The following is a 19501-nucleotide window of genomic DNA, read 5'->3' on the forward strand; positions in this document are numbered from 1 at the left end:
CTTTCCCAAACTAACTACATCGCTCATTTTACATTGAGTTATAAATTAAAAGCCCTCGTTTATTGGATTGGCAGGGGTCTGGTGGGGTCACCATAAAGAAAACTGGTCAAGCTCTAGTATTTGGCATATATGAAGAACCTGTCACTCCGGGACAGTGTAACATAGTTGTTGAAAGGTTGGGTGATTACCTTATTGAGCAGGGCCTGTAGGCTTATATCCGTCAAGCATCAAGTCATGTCTTTTGGCGATAAAATTCTTGGATTTTTTTTTTTTTTTGGGGGGGGGGGGGGGGGTTTTTTTTTTTTTTTTAAAGTTTTTTGGGTTTTTTTTTTTTTTTTAAAGTTTTTTGGGTTTTTTTTTTTTTTTTAAAGTTTTTTGGGTTTTTTTTTTTTTTTTAAAGTTTTTTGGGTTTTTTTTTTTTTTTTAAAGTTTTTTGGGTTTTTTTTTTTTTTTTAAAGTTTTTTGGGTTTTTTTTTTTTTTTTAAAGTTTTTTGGGTTTTTTTTTTTTTTTTAAAGTTTTTTGGGTTTTTTTTTTTTTTTTAAAGTTTTTTGGGTTTTTTTTTTTTTTTTAAAGTTTTTTGGGTTTTTTTTTTTTTTTTAAAGTTTTTTGGGTTTTTTTTTTTTTTTTAAAGTTTTTTGGGTTTTTTTTTTTTTTTTAAAGTTTTTTGGGTTTTTTTTTTTTTTTTAAAGTTTTTTGGGTTTTTTTTTTTTTTTTAAAGTTTTTTGGGTTTTTTTTTTTTTTTTAAAGTTTTTTGGGTTTTTTTTTTTTTTTTAAAGTTTTTTGGGTTTTTTTTTTTTTTTTAAAGTTTTTTGGGTTTTTTTTTTTTTTTTAAAGTTTTTTGGGTTTTTTTTTTTTTTTTTTTGGGGGGGGGGGGGGGGGTTATCTTCTTAATTGTTTGGTTCAAGTTTGCATTTCCTTCACTTGAAAAGTCTTCAAATGGTTGTGAGGTTGCAGGCAATAACCGTGGGAGGACATAAAACAGTTTTTTGCTGTTTGGTTGTTATTTAATTGCATTACTTTTTACCTTTCTTTATGTCTATTCTTCGAGCCTTTTCTTAACCTTTCTCTGTTTTTATGTCTTTAGTTTCTTTATTTATAAGGTCTCTTTGTGTTTTGTGGCAATTGGTTCTCTGTTTCTGTTCAATAGGAGAGAGAGGACAAAAGAAATCTGCTTTCTGTTTTCTGCGAAGGTGTCGTTGAAACAAATAGTAGAATGTAAGTAAATAAGCTGATGTTGAAGTCCTGTTCACTTCATCGATTTAAATTTAGAATTTGAGTTTTGCTATAGTAAAAAGTTCTCAGAAACAGTTATATTTAATTTTTTATTATAGTAAAATTTGTTTACATAAAATCACATCTCAATTCGAATTAACGAATTAAACGAGTTATTTTATCAATTATTATAAAAGAAAAAGAACTTTCTCGATGAATGTGCACTATTTTATACTTTCTCTTTCCATTGGGGACCATTAAATCATATGAAAATCTGCAATTTTTGGAGAGCAAAGAAAATTTGGCAAGTTGAAATAGATATTATTCCAATTGGGTTGTTAGGGCAAGTTGCAGCTTGTGCTTGCCAGTGCTAGGAGATGGGGCATTTCCTACCATTTCCACCTCAATCCACTAGCTTTTTCATGGTCATAATTTATGTTACAATATCAACTGAATAACATTCAAATAAATTATTTTCTTTATTTCCGAATTCATGATGTGCTTGCTTGATCCATATGCACATCCTATATTTTTTTTAAAAAAATAAAAATAATATATTAGAGGTTGGTTTTTTTTTTTTTTTTTGGGTCATTATTTGATACACTTACGTATAGTTGTAGACCACTTCTCCAGTTAATATTACTGAACGAGCGGTCCCCTCCTCCTTTTGTGATTGTCTATGCTCCATTTTGGCTTGCTGAGAATTCGAATATACTTAAGAAAAGAAATTTTTTTCCTCCCCCCTGCTAAAGCACAAGACCTCCGCGAATTCACATCCATCCACATAGCGAACTGGAATATCCAGAAACAATTGGTGAGCATCAAATCTTAGTCAAATTATTAGGTACTAAAAAAGATAATATAATCACTTTAGTCATCAAATAAAAAAAAGTTTCAAAAGAAAAAGAGAAGAAGAAGAAAAGTGAGACTATGAAAGAGATTCTCTAGCTTTACGTTATTTTTAAGCATCAGCCCCCTCCGAGACAGTGACTGATAGTCTCTGAGGATAAAGATGCTTAAGCTCTTTGTTTGCCTATTTTATTTTATTTTTTCGCTCATCTTTTTTCTTCACAAGAAATAAATTATTAAACAGAAACGGCATATTCATGATGTAGTTGGACAACTGGAAATGAGACCTATTTTGATGGGGTTTTAGATTCAGGACATTGCGGAAGAATTTGAGACCAATTTGAGGCCGTTGGCTATGGTAAGTACTGGTGTCTTAGCGCGAGAGGGTACACAGGTGATGCCCGCCTCCAACAGTGGTCTCTAATGGATAGTGAGGGGGTGATCGTTGGTACATGATTGGTCTCCGTGATTTTTTTTTTTATTATTTTTCTTTTCTTTTCTTTTTGATCAGCATCTCCGTGATGCTGAGGGAGGCTATGGCGCTTTGTTAGCGGTTGAAGTTGCGGTTTATTGGAGGCGGATGGTGCCAAGTAAGGCCGGTATTTCAGGTAGCGATAAGACGACACGGTTTAAAATTTGTATAAAATTAATGGGTTTGAGTTTATTATAAATAAGTTTGGGTCGTAATCATATTGATACCGACACGATTAATTAATGAGTTAGGTTATGATTAACTTCCTAACACGAAGTGACGCGAATTGACACGATTAATTATATGTGTCATCTGTCATCTAATGATATGTGATATAACATGAAAGTTTATATGATATATTAAATAATGTGAATTTTAATATTTATAGGTAAAATTCATTTATTTTTCTTAAAGGAAAAGATAAATTGACCAATAAACATGTTAAACTTGTATTGACCGTATTAAATAAGTCATTATTATATTAGTTATTTATTCAATATATTAATTTAAACGGGTTATACGAGTTAACACGATTAATAAATAGATCGTGTTTGAGTTGACATTTTTAACACGTTTAATAAATAGATCGTGTTTGGATTCATGTTTTTTGACACGATTAATAAACGAGTTGACACGAACACGACTCATTAACATGAATTGCCACCCTTAGTGCCAAGGTGATAGCTTATAGGAGGGAGTTCTAATTAGAGGTGGATTACATCAAGGACGGATCGAGTAGCCTTAATCGATCAATCGTTCTTAGTTTTACTCGTTGATACAGACCGACAACAAGGGTCATTTAAATCTATATTCCTAAAAAGTATTGTGTTTCTTCAAAGTTTTAAGTTTATTAAACTGACTTAAAAAAATTAATTATCTATTTAAATAAGAGCTATAGATGGTCATTTTACTCTATATCCCTAAAAAGTAGTTCATAAAGAAATTATGACACTAATTTTGAACCTATCCAAAACACAATCCATTCGGTTGTTATTAACCCTTCACTTTTACAAATATGTCTTACATAAGCGAGTCGTGTAATGTCGTTAATCAATGGTGAGACTCGAGTTAATCAACCAATGGCTGAAACTGAGCACTTGCATAGATTGTTAAATGCCGTTAATGAATTCAAATTTAAACTATTTTTTATTGAACTCGTGTATAAGAAGTCACTACGTGTATATTTGTAATTATCATCAAAATTAGAAAATGAAACAATAGCAAATATAGGTATTGTTCATTTTACTGATTCGAGTTTAGAATTCGAGTTTTGTTGCAGTAAAAAGTTTTAAAAAACAGTCGCATTTAACTTTTTTGATACAATAAAAAGCTCTCACATGAAATCACATTTCAACTCGAATTATCAAACTAAACGAGCCCATAATAGTCCATTGTTCAAATTGAAATTTTGAGATAAATAAAAAAGAATCTATGTATTTATGAATATTTAGATTTGAACCGTGATTTAAATTTGTGGTTCAAATCTGTCAAAATCAAGAAGGGTGTTGATTTTGTTTTTATAAGTTCAAACTGAACATCACATGGAACCAGATTTGAACTAAACATAAATTTGATTGGGTTGGGTTCAAATTCTTTTTTATTTTTACAAACAAATACTAATTTAAATCAAAACTTAGGTTCAATCTATTAAAACCCTCATACAAAACATAAGAGATTTTGTTAGAACATGACAATGATACATGTTACAGTAAAATTTTGTTCATGTAAACTTTTCGAGATGATTTTTTGAAAGGTAATTTTATTTTAAATGAAAAAAATACACAAATTAATAACCTCATGTTGGGTTTTTTTTTACTATGGGCAATACAATGTTTAAGAGTTGGACATTAAATTATTCTTTTCACAACTCAAATTAAATGTATATGAAAAAAAAAATATTGTGATAAAAAATTAATTTTAAAATTTTATAAAAAAAAACATTACAATAATTAAATTTGAGTTGTGAAATATTAAAATAAAATAAATTGTTTAAGAGAATAAGAGTCAAGACAAAAGAAAGGGTAAAAAAAAAAAAATGTGCACGTATGGTAATGCGAAATTTACGGGCAAAGCGGCAATTTCCCGAACAAAATATCATTGCAGGGTATTATAGTAAAATCATAATTCAAGAAAAACAATTAATATAAATTCTTCGTCTCCGTGATTTCAACGCCACCGCTTTGCTAGAAGTAGTGGAGAGAGCAGAGCAATTTTCTCAGCAACACAAACAGCAAAATCCGACGAGAAAAATTCAGAGCAGAGAAAACCTAAAGAGAAGAAGAAGAAGAAGATGTCGTGGCAAGCTTACGTCGATGACCATCTTCTCTGCGAAATCGAAGGTCAACATCTCTCCGCCGCGGCCATCATCGGCCACGACGGCAGCGTCTGGGCCCAGAGCGCCACTTTTCCTCAGGTCTCTTTTCTTTTCCTTGGATCTGATTGTAATTTCGGCTTTTGTTTTTGTGGTTGTAACTTTGCGATTTGTGCGAAAGCTTGCAATCAAAAAATCTTTTGCTGTTTGTTTGCTGTGAGAATTGCTTGCATGTGTTTTTGTGCTTTGATCTGATTCTCATGGAAAAATGGTAGAATTTTATCCATTTTTGTTGAGGAATGTTAAGATTAATGTTTTTTTGGAGGGATTATTTCTTGATTCGTTAATCACGTCTTGATGTGATGTAATCTGTGATTAGACTCTAGTTTTACATCATTTCTGGGTCAAAACAATCGGTTTTCACCTTTTTTTTCTAATGAAAGTTTTGAAATTGCTTTAAGTCGAGGGATATTTTATACCATGTTCATTCACCGATTCAAATTTAGTATTCAAGTTTTGCTACGACACGACAGCTCACCGATTCAAATTTAGAATTCAAGTTTTGCCAGAGCTCTAGAAATAGTCGCAGCTACAGTAAAAACATAAAGTTACACATCGAATCAACGAACCTAATTGCTACAGTAAAAACATAAAGTTACTCATCGAATCAACGAACTAAACGGGTCATAAAAGTTTTGAGTTAAATTATTTGCTTTCTCCATAAAGTTTTGAATTGATTCGGGATCAACTTCTCTTACTCTTTCAATTATCTTAATATTGAAGGGGTTTAAATGCATAATAACATGAAGAAGGAAAGTGTTTAGAATTTGCAACTTAAGCAGGGTTTTTCTTGACAAATATTATTTTCATTAACTATTCTTGTGCTTTGTCGAACATGTGAATTGTTTGAAATTCTTTAACTTCTGTTTGTTTGTTCTCTTATGATTGAATTTTTCTTATATCTTTGAAATCAATATGGATTTAGCTCAAGCCTGAAGAAATAACCGGCATCATGAATGACTTCAACGAGCCTGGATCACTTGCACCAACCGGTTTGTACCTTGGTGGCACCAAATATATGGTGATCCAAGGAGAGTCGGGAGCTGTCATCAGGGGAAAGAAGGTGAGAAACTACATTTTGGGCCAAGTATGAATGGGCATATTTTCATAACCCAACTGTTATATTTTACATAAATGGCAAGACTGTCATCCCCTTGAACCCCAACCAGTTGTTGGGGTTCATCTGGTACTGTGGCTTTTTGCCTTTGTGAGGCGAGGCATGGGCCTCAAGGCATTTTGTGGTGTCAAAGTGAAACCATAAAATAATTAAAAAAAAAAAATGATAAATCAAGCATTTGTAAGTTGTAACTAGTTATAAAACGAAAGTTACAAGTCACAATTTAACATCATAAAAAATCATATTAACACTCAAGAATTAAAAAAGTAATAAGTCTAATATGATTACCCTTGATTTGTTTTCTTCCATTTATTTTCAGCAACCTTAGAGTTTAGGGTTTCCTTGTAAGCCTACATCTGCCTCTTTGATCACAAGTAATGTTATTCTTTCTCCAATAAACAGTAAAAAAGTGAGGTCAAGGCGCCTCAAAATTTATACAGGCATGCCTCAGAATATAGAGGCATATGCCTCTCTCTTATTAGGTTTGAGCCTCAAATCCATTTTCCAGCACCTCATGGAGAGATTTTAACTACCAGCTTGTTGAGAGTTCAACACGGGACATTGATCTGAAAAATGGGATGTAATGTGATTGCTATTCTACACATGCATGCCATTGTTACCTAACTTGTGCCCATGCATGCGTCAGCTTCATGAGTGGGGTGGGAGATTGTTTCGAGGGTGGGGTTCTCGTAGAATGCATTTAGGACATGTTTACTTGTCATGAATGGGAAAGGAAAAGGAAAGGAAGTAATGTTTTGCTCTCCCTTTCTGGCCTATTTATGGGTACTTACAAAATGAGAAATTGCTAATTTGGTGGGCGCCCACAATGTGAATAGGGAAAGCAATCCTAAGTTACTCCCTTTCAATTGGAATAAATCATAAAATTAGTAAGCACTAAATTTTAACTGATGATTCTATGCACTAGGACATTTTAGTACTTGAGCTACTCCTAAAGTTAGTAAAACACTAAAAAGTAAATTCGATTGCTTTCCGATTCCACATCTTGTTCATTTTCTTTTCTTTCCAACACCCTTCCCCTTGCCAAAGCATTTCATTGCAAGTTTGTAAATATGTCCGGGATTATGCACCAATGGGGTTTTCTTATCTTGAATACTGACCTTGTCGCTTTATTTCAGGGTCCTGGTGGTGTCACTATTAAGAAGACTAGTCAGGCCTTGATCATTGGTGTTTATGATGAGCCAATGACGCCTGGTCAATGTAACATGATTGTTGAGAGGCTTGGAGATTATCTCGTTGACCAGGGTCTCTAAGTTCCCTTGGTATGTCTTATTTATGTGAATCCTCAAGGTTTTTTCTATACAGCTTGCGCCTGTTTGACCTGCTTCTTAAAAAGGGCTGCAGTAACATGTATTACAAGTATTAAAAGTTATGGGGACTCATATGAAAGAAAAAAGTTTGGTGTTTGAAAGAGTAATGTCATGGTCTTTCTCATTGTACTCCTTCAGTCAATAGTATTTTGATGATTTTCAGCGAGGTAATTGTCCGTTATTTGAGTCAGTGGATGGTGGTAAATTTGATTGGCATAAATTTAGTCTTGTTTTGTCTCCGAGCTAATTACTCTAGCATTCAGCTGTTTAGCCTGTTTGACGGTGTCTGTGCACCCAAGCGTGGCTAAAGCTTTTTCAATTTTAACCTTTTGCCAAGCCCAAAGGGCTGCTTTTAGAACTGGATTTGGGTTGTTGTGGGTTTTTGCTCCGCATGGACTCTTAATAGTGGACCCTGCATGCTATTTCTTCCTCACTCTCTTCGGCTTCTCGGTTAACTTATTAATGTTAATTTACAAAATCCCGTCATTGGATTTTGTATCCAATCTTAACAGCCATAATGCTTGTGGCTGCAATCCGTGTCTAATTGTAAGATAAAGTTTGAAATATGTTTTTTGAGCTGTAGATAGTCCTCCAAATTTAAACCAAAATTTTGAAATATGCAAATATGGCAAAGTTGGCGAGGATGTATGGTTTTAAACAAAGTTGGCGCAATGGTTCAGGTACTGTCATCTGAATGTATTTGTGTGTGTGTTTGTTTGTTTGTTTGGTCAATTGAATGGTTATTGTTATACGGCCAAAATTCAGGAGACTTCCGTTAAAGAGCCTAGACTGATTACTTGGATCATTTGAGAAGGCTTGAGATATGAAGTGAAAGGGCAAGATATCCTGCCCCACATCTTTTTCGGCCCTTAGTCAATTAAATGGTTATTGTTTTTAACTGATAATTTTTTTTTATTACGGTCAAATCAGTATATGTCCGTATTAAAAATTTGTAACGCGTGACATAAAACCGTTCATACTACAGATTAGACTGTTGAAAAACTAATCCTACGGTTAAAGAATAGTTCAAGTAAAATAGCCTTATTTATCATAAATCCACCCACCCGTTTGTTGTGAAATTAGGTTTAGGTTGATGATTCTCTTATTTGTTCGGGGAAGACTGTCAAACCGATACAATAATCGCAGTTCCGTTTAATGAAATGCCAATAATGGACTTTAGTATGAGCTCTCTAGCATTGACCCCGACTTTTCAATTTTCAAACAAGAAATCAAGAATAGATTAAGGCATTGTTCGTTTCGCGGATTCGAGTTTTTAATTCGTGTTGAAATGTGATATTTTTTTAGAGTTTTTAATTATAGCAGAAAAAGTTAAATATGACATTTTTTAAGAGTTTTTAACTGTAAAAATTTAAAATTGAAAATTTCAATCGTGAGGTAAACTTGGGAATATCCAAGAAGTACCCTATGTTTTACCTAAATTACCACGTATGGCTTTAAATTAATATCTCCTGTGTTTTCTAAACTGTGTGAATTCACCAACGATGTGAGAATATTAGACAAATGTATTTCAGTTTCGAGCAAAAAATATATATATATTTCAGTTAGTGAACACACACCGTTTTGGATATCAGAGATGAGACCTTGATAATTAATTCCTCATATGAGAAAATAAGGTGGGATATGCCAATATTTCTTTTATTTCAACTCTCGCAGTTGAGATATAAAAAAAAAAAAAAAATTGCACTGATTTCTCTTCTGATGACAAGAACAATACGGCGTGATAATGATATAAAACAATATGGTGTGACAAGTTTTTTTGGCCTTTTTGGGTTAATATTCAAAAAAAAAAAGGGAGAGAAAAAAAATGGTTCTCTCACTATACTTCTTAAAATTTCACGTGTCACGTAAATAACCTCCAAACTTTACAAACTCTGTACGAACCTCTCTATGTAACAAATATAAACATGTTTAAATCATAATTTACAGTTTAATACAATATTTTTTTAAAAAAAATACACATAAATTAAAAATAATTTTAAATTTATAAACTAACGTCTGTTTAATATTTCATGTGCGATGGACATTATGAAGGGCAAACTCACGTGTGGCAAGCGTTTTTTCTAATCCTTTTAAGTTAAATGCCAAAAAAAAAAAAAAAAAACAGTGAACACTTGGGTCTAGTGGGGAACAGAAGGGAGAAGAAGACATCTGCTGATGTTATGGAACCGAGGCAATTCATTTAACTATATTTTATAAAATCCACGCTTAGGTCCGTTCCTCGCTGACCCAACCTCCTGTGTCTCCTGCCATTTGCCAAAAACACACTTCTCTTTCCAATAAATACAAACACAAAAACACAAAATAACGACATTAATCCTATTCCTATTTACTATTACTATTCAAAGCCCCTTTCTTAAGTGCTTCTTCTGCTTCTTTCTTGCCACTCTCACTCTCGAGCTCCAAAGACAAAACCGTTCTCTGAAAAGTGGGAAAAAAAGAGCCGTTGCTGTCTCAGAATATTAACGTTACAATCCCAGAGAAACAAGAAGGAGAAGAAGAAGAAGCAGAGGAATAAGTTTGGCAGAGAAGAAGACCCAATGGGGAGAGATTTCGGGCTTGTTTTCGTGGTCTCACTGTTGCTTCTACTGTTGGGTTTGTGCCCTTTCTCCAGATTCTTCTTTGTTGTTGTCGATTCTCCCTCTTTGCTGTGTACTGGGCTTGAGAATGTCTATGTTTTTTTTTTTCTGTGTTTCAGCTCAGATTTCTTATCATTAGATCTTTTGGTTCACCAGAGATTATAATTATATGTGTTATTATTTTGTGGAAATAATCATAGCAACCCCAAAAGTGCAAAAAATAAAAATAAAAAAAAATAAAAATAAAAGAAGATCAAAATGTCGGTTCTTTTTCTTTAAGCAAACTATTTTTTTCTCACTTCTTTTTTTGCCGTTTGGTTCCCATGAAGCGTTAGCAGAAAACTTTTATACTCTTATGTGGCTTCCCATTTCTTGGCTTTCGAGAGCAAGCCACTGTTGTTTGTTGACGTCTTTAATATGAGTTTAATGATTGGCCTAAAAGCTTAAGCTGATGGCCTTAGTATGGTGCAGACAGAATGTCGAAAGTCCTGGTCTTTAGAAGGATAACTCAAGATTTGAGTAAAATTTTGCTAAATGATTTTGTTCCTTCTTGCCCATTGGCGGATTGGGCCATGTTTTATTGTTAATGAGGTCTCCTTGAAATGTCACGATCATCAAAGTCTGATTTGTTTATCTGGGTCTTTTGTTATGCAATATAAAAAAATTTAAAAAAAAAAAAACACAAAAAAATCGAGAAGTTAATTTTCTTATGCTAAAGAGCAGTTGCCCTTTGTCATGTTGCTTTATTTGCATTTATGAGGCCTATCCACTTAACTGTCTTTTATTTCTCTCTGCGGTGGTTCCATTTTGTCTGGCATTATATGCTAAATTGATGATTTTGGTCAACGTTTGTGCCAGATTTATGCAGTGGAAGCTTTGTTGGAGTGTGCTACGGAAGAAACGCCGATGATCTTCCTGTACCCGACAAGGCGGCGGAGCTTGTCAAACTTCATAACATAAAGTATGTAAGGATTTACGACTCCAATGTGCAGGTCCTCAAGGCCTTCGCGAACACTGGAATTGAACTTATGATTGGGGTCCCAAATTCGGACTTACTGCCCTTCTCTCAGTTCCAATCCAATGTAGATACCTGGCTTAAGAACAGTATCCTTCCTCACTACCCAGCCACAAAGATTACATACATTACTGTTGGTGCTGAAGTTACGGAGACTCCCGGCAATATTTCTGCTTTAGTAGTGCCTGCCATGAAAAATGTGCTTGCAGCCCTTAGAAAAGTTGGTCTAAGTAGGAAGATTAAAGTGTCAAGCACCCATTCCCTTGGAGTTTTGTCCCGATCGTTTCCTCCCTCTGCGGGAGCTTTCAATAGTAGCCATGCTTTTTTCCTCAAGCCCATGCTTGAATTTCTCGCCGAAAATAGCTCTCCCTTCATGATAGATATTTATCCTTACTATGCTTATAGAGATTCTGCAACCAATATTTCTCTGAACTATGCTCTATTTGAGTCGTCCTCGGAGGTGATTGATCCAAATACCGGTTTGTTGTACACAAACATGTTTGATGCTCAGATTGACGCTCTCTACTTTGCATTGATGGCCTTAAATTTCAAAACCATTAAAGTTATGGTCACAGAAACAGGCTGGCCTTCCAAAGGGTCACCTAAGGAGACGGCTGCAACACCTGATAATGCGCAAACTTACAATACCAATCTCATTCGCCACGTGATAAACAATACCGGAACTCCTGCAAAGCCTGGACAGGAGCTAGATGTGTATATATTCTCTTTGTTCAATGAAAATAGGAAGCCAGGATTGGAATCCGAAAGAAACTGGGGGTTATTTTATCCGGATCAGACTAGTGTCTATAACCTAGACTTCACTGGAAGAGGCTCTGTGGATATAGCTACGGGGGCTAATTCTACTAGTTTAAATGGAACTACATGGTGCATTGCTTCGAACAAGTCTTTGGAAATGGACTTGCAAAACGCATTAGATTGGGCTTGTGGTTCTGGAAACGTGGATTGCACTGCTATTCAGCCTAGCCAGCCTTGTTTTGAGCCAGATAATCTGGCGTCTCATGCATCTTATGCGTTCAACAGCTTCTACCAGCAGAATGGGGTCACTGATGTCGCTTGCAGCTTCGGAGGGGCAGGGATTAGAGTTGACAGGGATCCAAGTATGTATTAATTCTTTACTTCATATCTGGTTTTCCCTCTTACTTTTCTAAATTGCCATCAAGACACTTTATAATCGTTTGTAGGCATTGGAAGTTGTAGCTGATCGTGGTACATCAAAGCAGCTGTTTGAAAATTAGGAGAATTATGCGGTCTAGATCATCAGATTTTTATCTAGTTCCATTGAATTTCATGCTTTTTTTTTCCCGTTCTGATATGTTTCTATTATATCTCACAATTCAAAACTACACAATATTGATAGAAGTATTATTTTGCACCTTATTACAGAATCTCCTAAATAATTTATACAACCAGTGATTCTTCCATTTATCGGGAAAAACTTAAAAGCTTGGCTATGTCTACAGAGCATAAAATGGTAGAAATTGAGAAACTTTCCATTTTTCAGCTGGTTGTCATGCTGAGAGTAGCTATTTTGTTTCCATTTTTGGTTTTAATATTCGCAGTTGACTTCCCTTATCCGATCTATTGACTTGGTCTAACTGTTCAAAGTGCCAATACAAATCACAATCATACTTTGAGAAATCTTCTTTTGACTTACGAAAGTTTATGTTTAAACTTTATTGCAGGCTATGACAGTTGCATCTACATGACTGCCGGGTAAGTTTTTATCCAACCTTGTTTCCACATTGTGGTTGCTTAAAATCACACTTCTAATCCAAAATTCTCATCTATCTTGTTTTGCAACATGCAGGAGCAACAAAACTATTGCGAGTAACACAACGGCAATGTCTTCAAAGTCTTCTTCCCCGCTCAACGCTTTTCCTTCAGTGTTCTCTATGGTCATTCTCGCAACCATCATCTCATTTCTCCTTGAAACTGTCAACCATGTGTAAGGTGTTTGATGTTGAAGGAAACACAGTGGATATTTTTTCCGTCACAACGCGCGGCGATTGAGCTGACGTTGGAAAATATGTTGGTTGGAAAAATTTTGTATGTAATGACTAGATTTTTAAGAGAATGGTGCACAACTGATAACACCATCTACGTTGTAAGATGAAATTTATGTATACCTCTTGAACATATGGTAGTTACAGATTTGTGCCCCATGTGTTAGTAGCACCATTTTTTTTTTTTTTTCGTTCTCTGAAATATTTGTTAATTGCACACTTTTGTAATTGTAAGTGAGGGGGTTTAGGTACGAATAGTTTTGAAATATTCATTTCATTTGCATCATGTACATTTAGGTCCAACTTCTGAAGGTTTTTATTACTATATTATATTATTATTGCTACTGTTAAACATCTCTTGTAGCCATCACTTTCCAATATAATGCATTAGTTGGTCATGTAGGAGAAGAAAGGACTTGATAGCAATTTATTTTATAATTTTATTCTCCTTATTTAGCAATTTCTTTATATTTTACACATTGCAATGGCCTTCTCAAAACTTAGGAGCAATTTGTTACAGTTCTAGAGTTAGTGGGGGAATGTATGTTACGTTTTTTAAATTAGAAAAATACTTTTGTTAAAAAGCTAAAAATTCTCTATACAATTTTGTTGAAATTTGGTTTGTTTTATGTGATTATTGAATACGAATTGGATTTAGGATGACTTTCAACTTTTTTTTTAGTTTTAATTTATTGAAAATTTCATCAACAATAAGTACAATGGTGGGATTGGGATGGATATGGAGTAAGTCCTTCTGAAGGAGGTTTTCTGACTCCATCCCCGCTTCTCCGTAAGCAGGGAGACGAGCCGGCGGTTATGAGAAAGCATATGTTGTCTTATACTGCATCGTTGTCATGCCTAAAACTATATGTTATATAAAACTCGTTTAAAGAATAGGTATTTGAATGTCAAATATAACGCAACACGTCACGTAAGTGATCGATTTTGAAGCATTATGTAATATTTTATTTATCTAGAGAGAATTTATCAAAATTAAGAATTAGAGAACAGTTTACCAATTCTCAAAAAAATATGCAAAGGCACCAAATACCTTAAGAAAACAGTACCAATCTTGCTGCCGACAGAAAGGGAAAAAAAAAACTGCAGGACATTTCAGCATATATATATAAATATATGTATATATTTTCAGGCGGAACATTTCAGCATTTTTCGTATTGAATGAGATATTTATTTTAAGAATTTGTCTTTAATTTTAAATGAATTATAATTATTAATTCTATACAATATTTTTTTCTCATAAAAAATTTAAATTTTAAAAATTAAAATCATAAACGTCCTAAAAATGATTTTCAAAAGGGAATTAAAAAGTTAGTACATATTTCTGTGGTAAATAATCCGAGAATTTTCAGATATAACTAAAATAATTTACGCGGTCTTATTCGTTTGAATTATTATGCAACTCTAACGAGTAACGAGTCAAGTGTCGCCATCTCCAACAAAAGAATAAGCAACTCTCTCTCTCTCTCTAGAATCGGCCATTGAAATTTCAAACCCTAGCGACCTGCTCAATCTCACTATACCCACGAGCCCACTCAGCATGAAGACCAAGACGCCATTGAAGCAACTCAAGCTCTCTGTTCCCACTGAAGAAACCACTATCTCTTCCTTCTTGTGAGTTCCTTCTCTGATATTTTTTGTCTTTTGCAAATTTGCATTCTTGATTAGGTCTTTGGTATTTCTGTTTGATTGCCGAGAAAATGCAGGAAAAAAGGTAAAGAAACTGGTGTTTCTTTATACAGATTGAAATTCACTCTAAACTAGTAATTAACAATCAAGTAAAGAAAGTTGTCCACTTTGGGACATTTATCCGCTACGATCTGTTAAAATTTGAATTTTCTAGCTCCAATTAATTAACTTCCTTAAAATCTCTTTTGCTTCCCTTTTCTTTTCCTTTCCTGACAAGTTCTTAATTTTCTAGCACTAAGAAAACTCGAAAATAAGGTATCTTTTTTTTCCACAAATTTTCTCTCTTTTGTATGAACTTTATTTATTAAATTCTGAAATCTTAGAACTGCAAGTGGCACCTTTCATGATGGCGATCTTCTCCTAAACCAGAAAGGTTTGCGGCTCATTTCCGAAGAAAAGGAACCCCGCGTAAGTTTCTTTTAATTTCCCAATCTGTTTATGCATATTAATTTCTTGTCTTTGTTTTAACTATAAATATTTTCTTTGCAATGTTGTCTTGAGAGTTTAGCCTCAAACGGTTGTCTGTTTTTGTGTGATTGACTAGTCTGCCAGTAATAAGGAGCTTGATTTTGAGTTTTCATTGGAAGATCTTGAGGCCATCAAAGTCATTGGCAAGGGAAGTGGTGGCGTAGTACAACTTGTTCGTCATAAATGGCTTGGAAAGCTGTTTGCCTTGAAGGTCAGTATTACTACCAGCAAAAAGTTGGTACTTTTTTCTTTGGACTTGCAACGAAACAGGGGGCAACGAAACGCCCCTTGAAACCCATTCTCATCTCACTTTTAAGTATGTGTATAGATGTGTTTTCCAACTATTTCTGATATCTTTTTGGCATTGAGCACTGAGTCAATGACAGTTTTCCTCTTTAAACTTTATGGGTTGTATGTTTAGGATTGCTTATACGCTAAGATTACAAAATGGTTGTATGATATTGACAGAAGTACAGGTCTAAATGAATTTTATTTACATTCTCCATCCCTTTTGATTGTTCGATGTGACATACAGTGAAGAATTGTTGTGTGTGAAATTATGAACAGGTGTAGTGTTGACTTATACTTTTTGTTTTGTGTCTGATTTTCCTAAATAACCAGACAGTTCAATTTTGTTGTATTTTCTTATATATATATATATATATAAATAAAAGTAAAGTTTCTTTCTACAGGCCATTCAGATGAACATCCAAGAAGAAATTCGCAAACAGATTGTGCAGGAGCTGAAAATAAACCAGGCAGCACAATGTCCAAATGTGGTTGTGTGTTACCACTCTTTTTACCACAATGGAGCCATTTCTCTTGTCCTAGAATACATGGATCGTGGATCTCTAGTAGATGTTATTAAACAAGTTAAAACGATTCTTGAGCCATATCTTGCTGTTGTTTGTAAACAGGTTTATGCACTTATTCTTAACATCTTCTGTTATTTTACTTACTGCTTCTTTTCTATTCTTTTTTGCTAAATTGAAAATTTATGATTGCATTTCAGGTTTTACAAGGTCTTGTGTACTTGCATAATGAAAGACATGTAATTCATAGGGACATAAAACCTTCCAATCTGCTTGTAAACCATAAAGGGGAAGTGAAGATTACTGATTTTGGCGTGAGTGCATCACTAGCCAGCTCAATCGGTCAAAGGGACACATTTGTGGGTACTTACAACTACATGTCGGTATGTGACAATCGTTTTTCCGCCCTATAGTTAAACCTTAACGCCGAAAGAAAGAAATGCGGCCGGTCCATTTCTTTCCTTTCTTGTTTGGCGCGATTCATAAAATAAAGCTTTGCTTTTGTCAAGTTCTTAATCACACTACAAATTCAAAATGAACCACACATATTGAATGGTTTCAATTTCTTTTATTAGCCAGAGAGAATTAGCGGAAAGACTTACGACTATAGCAGTGATATTTGGAGTTTGGGCATGGTTGTTCTCGAGTGTGCCATAGGACGGTTTCCTTACATGAGATCCGAAGATCAACAAAGCCGGCCAAGCTTTTATGAACTTTTGGAAGCAATAGTGGACAGTCCACCACCTTCTGCTCCACCGGATCAGTTCTCCCCGGAGTTCTGTTCATTTGTATCTGCTTGGTAATCTTTACTTTACATGCTGTTTCTGTCACTTGAAGCTTTATCTTGGTAGAATAATTAGTTCTGGAAACATTACTATTATTAGATCTTAATAATTTAATTTTCTGAATGTCTACTCTAGGTATCATTGTTGGTTTACTTTGGTAAATTCAGTTAAATGTCAGTTGATCCTTGAAGTAGCATATTAATACCATATTTTTCCAACTCAATAGACAAACGTAAGACTAGAAAAATTTAGAGGCACTTTAAAAGTACCAAGTGGTGTTTATTATATCTCCTGTTGTGCTTGCAGCATACAGGAGGACCCAGGGAAAAGGTCATCGTCTTTGGAGCTTTTGGTTAGTAATCTGTGCTTTTATTTCAATAATTAGGAAAATCATGATGTTTGAAGTCGTAATGATTGCTCTCTCTCTCTCTCTCTCTCTCTCTCTCCCGTAGAATCTATCCCATTGATTTGAAAGGAAAAAGGATTGGTGGTTATATTACTAATTCTCTGTCTTTCCAGAGTCATCCTTTCATCAAGAAGTTTGAAGACAAAGATATTGACCTCGGAATTCTAGTTGGTAGCTTGGAACCTCCGGTAAATTTTCCGAGGTAGCTTGTCTTTGTAATATTAAGAATGTGGGGAAAAACTGCTGCTTCTCCTATGTATCAGTGTTCAGTTTTGACAGAACATAACATTACATGAATCTTTTCGTGGTAATCAAGCAAATCCTTTATATGATTTTCTTCTTACATAAAAGGCTATAATTTCACTTTCTAGTTGCCCCTTTGGTAAAGTTTTTTCATAATCAATCGCACTTTTAATGCAGCCGTTATTGTTTGGTAATCTAACTCTTAATCACCCTCTTAGTTTCCAACTTTACCATTATCCAACTGGATTGGCATAGCCGATTGCTTGTTCTCATGATAATGTTTAGGCTTTTGAAGTATATGAGCAAAAGCATTTGAACTTATATTCCCATTAGTCTTTGTCTTGGCGTTTATACTTATCCTGTTTTCATTTTAATCCACTGCCATGCCAAGTCATTGTCTTCGCACTCACTGATTTCCCTCTCTCTAAAACTTGATCTTTTAGGATAATTATGCTACCTTAAAGGGGAACATGCAATAGTTTTATCGCTCATCTTTTTATGGTCTAACATTGAAGTTGTTTAATGGCCAAAAATTAACTATATCAGTTAAATCTTTTCCAACTAATTTTTATCCTATCTATACATAAATAAAATATTAATAAGACCCTTAACAAGAGGCATAGATATAGCTGACCATACAATGGCTATGCCAAATGGGCCCACTCCTTAGTGGGCTTTCTGATCTCTTGACATACCCCAAAGGAATATGAATATGGAGAATATATTCAAGACATGGATTGGGTGGTTGTTTGGCAGCTGGTGTAGACAAAACAAGGCAAAGCCCATTTTAACAAGAGGCATAACAAGAGGCATAGATCTAGCTGACCATACAATGGCCATGCCAAATGGGCCCACTCCTTAGTGGCCTTTCTGATCTCTTGACATACCCCAAAGGAATATGAATATGGAGAATATATTCATGACATGGATTGGGTGGTTGTTTGGCAGCTGGTGTAGACAAGACAGGGCAAAGCCCAGTTTCCCAAACAGACAAACACAATCTCGAAGATAATGTTGAAAAAAAGTGTGTATATATATATACACACTATATTCCAAGCATCAGTGTAGACTCTCTTCTCTGCAAATATCATGTCCTATGAATTATGATTAGCTTGAGATTCAATGTACGGTTTTGTTGAACAACGAACAAAAGGGTGACAAGTTTCACATGTACAGAACAAGGTGTCCCAGAGCAATATTGATCTTTATGTCGTTGAAATATATATATATATATATATATATATATATATATTTGGTTCGTATTTGAGGAAGAAAATATGGCAGGTGATATGTATGCTTACAGAACAAATAGAAGGGTCAGAGAAAAATGAGGCAGATGGGCCCAAAGGAAAGATGCAGATCTGTGGGTGTCGTACTAAAACTATTGATCTTAAAAGATTCAGAGGGCCAGCAGTTGGGCAAGGATAAGATGAAATAACAATAATGATCTCTTTTGAAAAATAAATAATTCAATAATTAAATAAAAATGACAATAATAATCAACATGGGAGGACCTGCCTGGATACCTTCAAAAGCATGTGGTGGCAATTTGAGTGCCCATCAAAACACCAACACTATCATGACCTGTGCCTTAGTCAACAACCTCCTCCTCCTCCTTATCCTTATATTCCTAAGCTTGCCATGCCTACCAACCCATCTCTCCCAAAAAAAAAAATAATAATAAATAAAAAAAATTAAAATGAAAATAAATAATTTCAATATCGAGTCAAATCATTTGTATACTTCAATTTAATACGTGTGCATTTGCATTGAGAAGGAATTAATACTTGGGCAATGAAATTTTTTTTTTGGGGGTTGACAAGTTTTGATTTTCTTTTTAGTTATTTTTGGAAGAGATTACAAGCTAGATGTTGGAACTTCGATGGACTAGTATATTTTATTCAATCTTTTTTTTATACAATTAATTTTTCAAGCTGATTTCTTGCTTATTTGCGTAAAACCATTTGATAATTGGGCTGAGTAGATGACCTATTCGATTATAGGCCTAAAAATAGTATGGTTCATCACCTAACTATTATTTTCTCATATTTTAAATTTATTAGATTAATCTAAAAAAATTATATTTTTAGTTGT

The 19501-nt window shown here is 34.2% G+C and overlaps 4 protein-coding genes across 5 annotated transcripts in view; all 4 read left to right on the plus strand.

The window, feature by feature from the left end:
* LOC112094396 (profilin) overlaps positions 1 to 293 on the plus strand; it is a 2516-nt gene extending 2223 nt beyond the window's left edge. The window contains exon 3 of the mRNA XM_024175099.1: positions 75 to 293. Within this exon, the coding sequence (XP_024030867.1) occupies positions 75 to 209 (135 nt within the window). The 3' untranslated portion in view covers positions 210 to 293. The remainder of the gene's footprint in view (positions 1 to 74) is intronic.
* Positions 294 to 4717: 4424 nt separating this feature from the next.
* On the plus strand, positions 4718 to 7597 carry LOC112094394 (profilin). Its single transcript, XM_024175098.1, has 3 exons — positions 4718 to 4947; positions 5831 to 5968; positions 7159 to 7597. The coding sequence occupies exons 1-3, from the start codon at positions 4825 to 4827 to the stop codon at positions 7291 to 7293; spliced, it is 396 nt and encodes a 131-aa protein (XP_024030866.1). The 5' UTR covers positions 4718 to 4824; the 3' UTR covers positions 7294 to 7597.
* A 2105-nt stretch (positions 7598 to 9702) lies between these two features.
* Positions 9703 to 13278, plus strand: LOC112094393 (glucan endo-1,3-beta-glucosidase 13-like). Of its 2 annotated transcripts, XM_024175093.1 has the most exons (4): positions 9703 to 9963; positions 10806 to 12080; positions 12666 to 12696; positions 12791 to 13278. In XM_024175093.1, exons 1-4 carry the CDS (start codon positions 9909 to 9911, stop codon positions 12930 to 12932), a joined length of 1503 nt encoding a protein of 500 aa, XP_024030861.1. In that variant the 5' UTR covers positions 9703 to 9908; the 3' UTR covers positions 12933 to 13278. The 2 variants fall into 2 exon arrangements, with proteins under 2 accessions (XP_024030861.1, XP_024030862.1); XM_024175094.1 differs by lacking the exons at positions 12666 to 12696; positions 12791 to 13278 and adding an exon at positions 12165 to 12379.
* A 1107-nt stretch (positions 13279 to 14385) lies between these two features.
* Positions 14386 to 17490, plus strand: LOC21390400 (mitogen-activated protein kinase kinase 6). Its single transcript, XM_024175095.1, has 8 exons — positions 14386 to 14618; positions 15017 to 15101; positions 15238 to 15372; positions 15854 to 16078; positions 16174 to 16356; positions 16549 to 16772; positions 17065 to 17110; positions 17278 to 17490. The coding sequence occupies exons 1-8, from the start codon at positions 14545 to 14547 to the stop codon at positions 17368 to 17370; spliced, it is 1065 nt and encodes a 354-aa protein (XP_024030863.1). The 5' UTR covers positions 14386 to 14544; the 3' UTR covers positions 17371 to 17490.
* The last annotated feature ends 2011 nt before the right edge of the window (positions 17491 to 19501 follow it).

The sequence above is a fragment of the Morus notabilis genome, unplaced genomic scaffold (assembly GCF_000414095.1).
Source record: "Morus notabilis unplaced genomic scaffold, ASM41409v2 Scaffold472, whole genome shotgun sequence".
Lineage (NCBI taxonomy): Eukaryota > Viridiplantae > Streptophyta > Magnoliopsida > Rosales > Moraceae > Morus > Morus notabilis.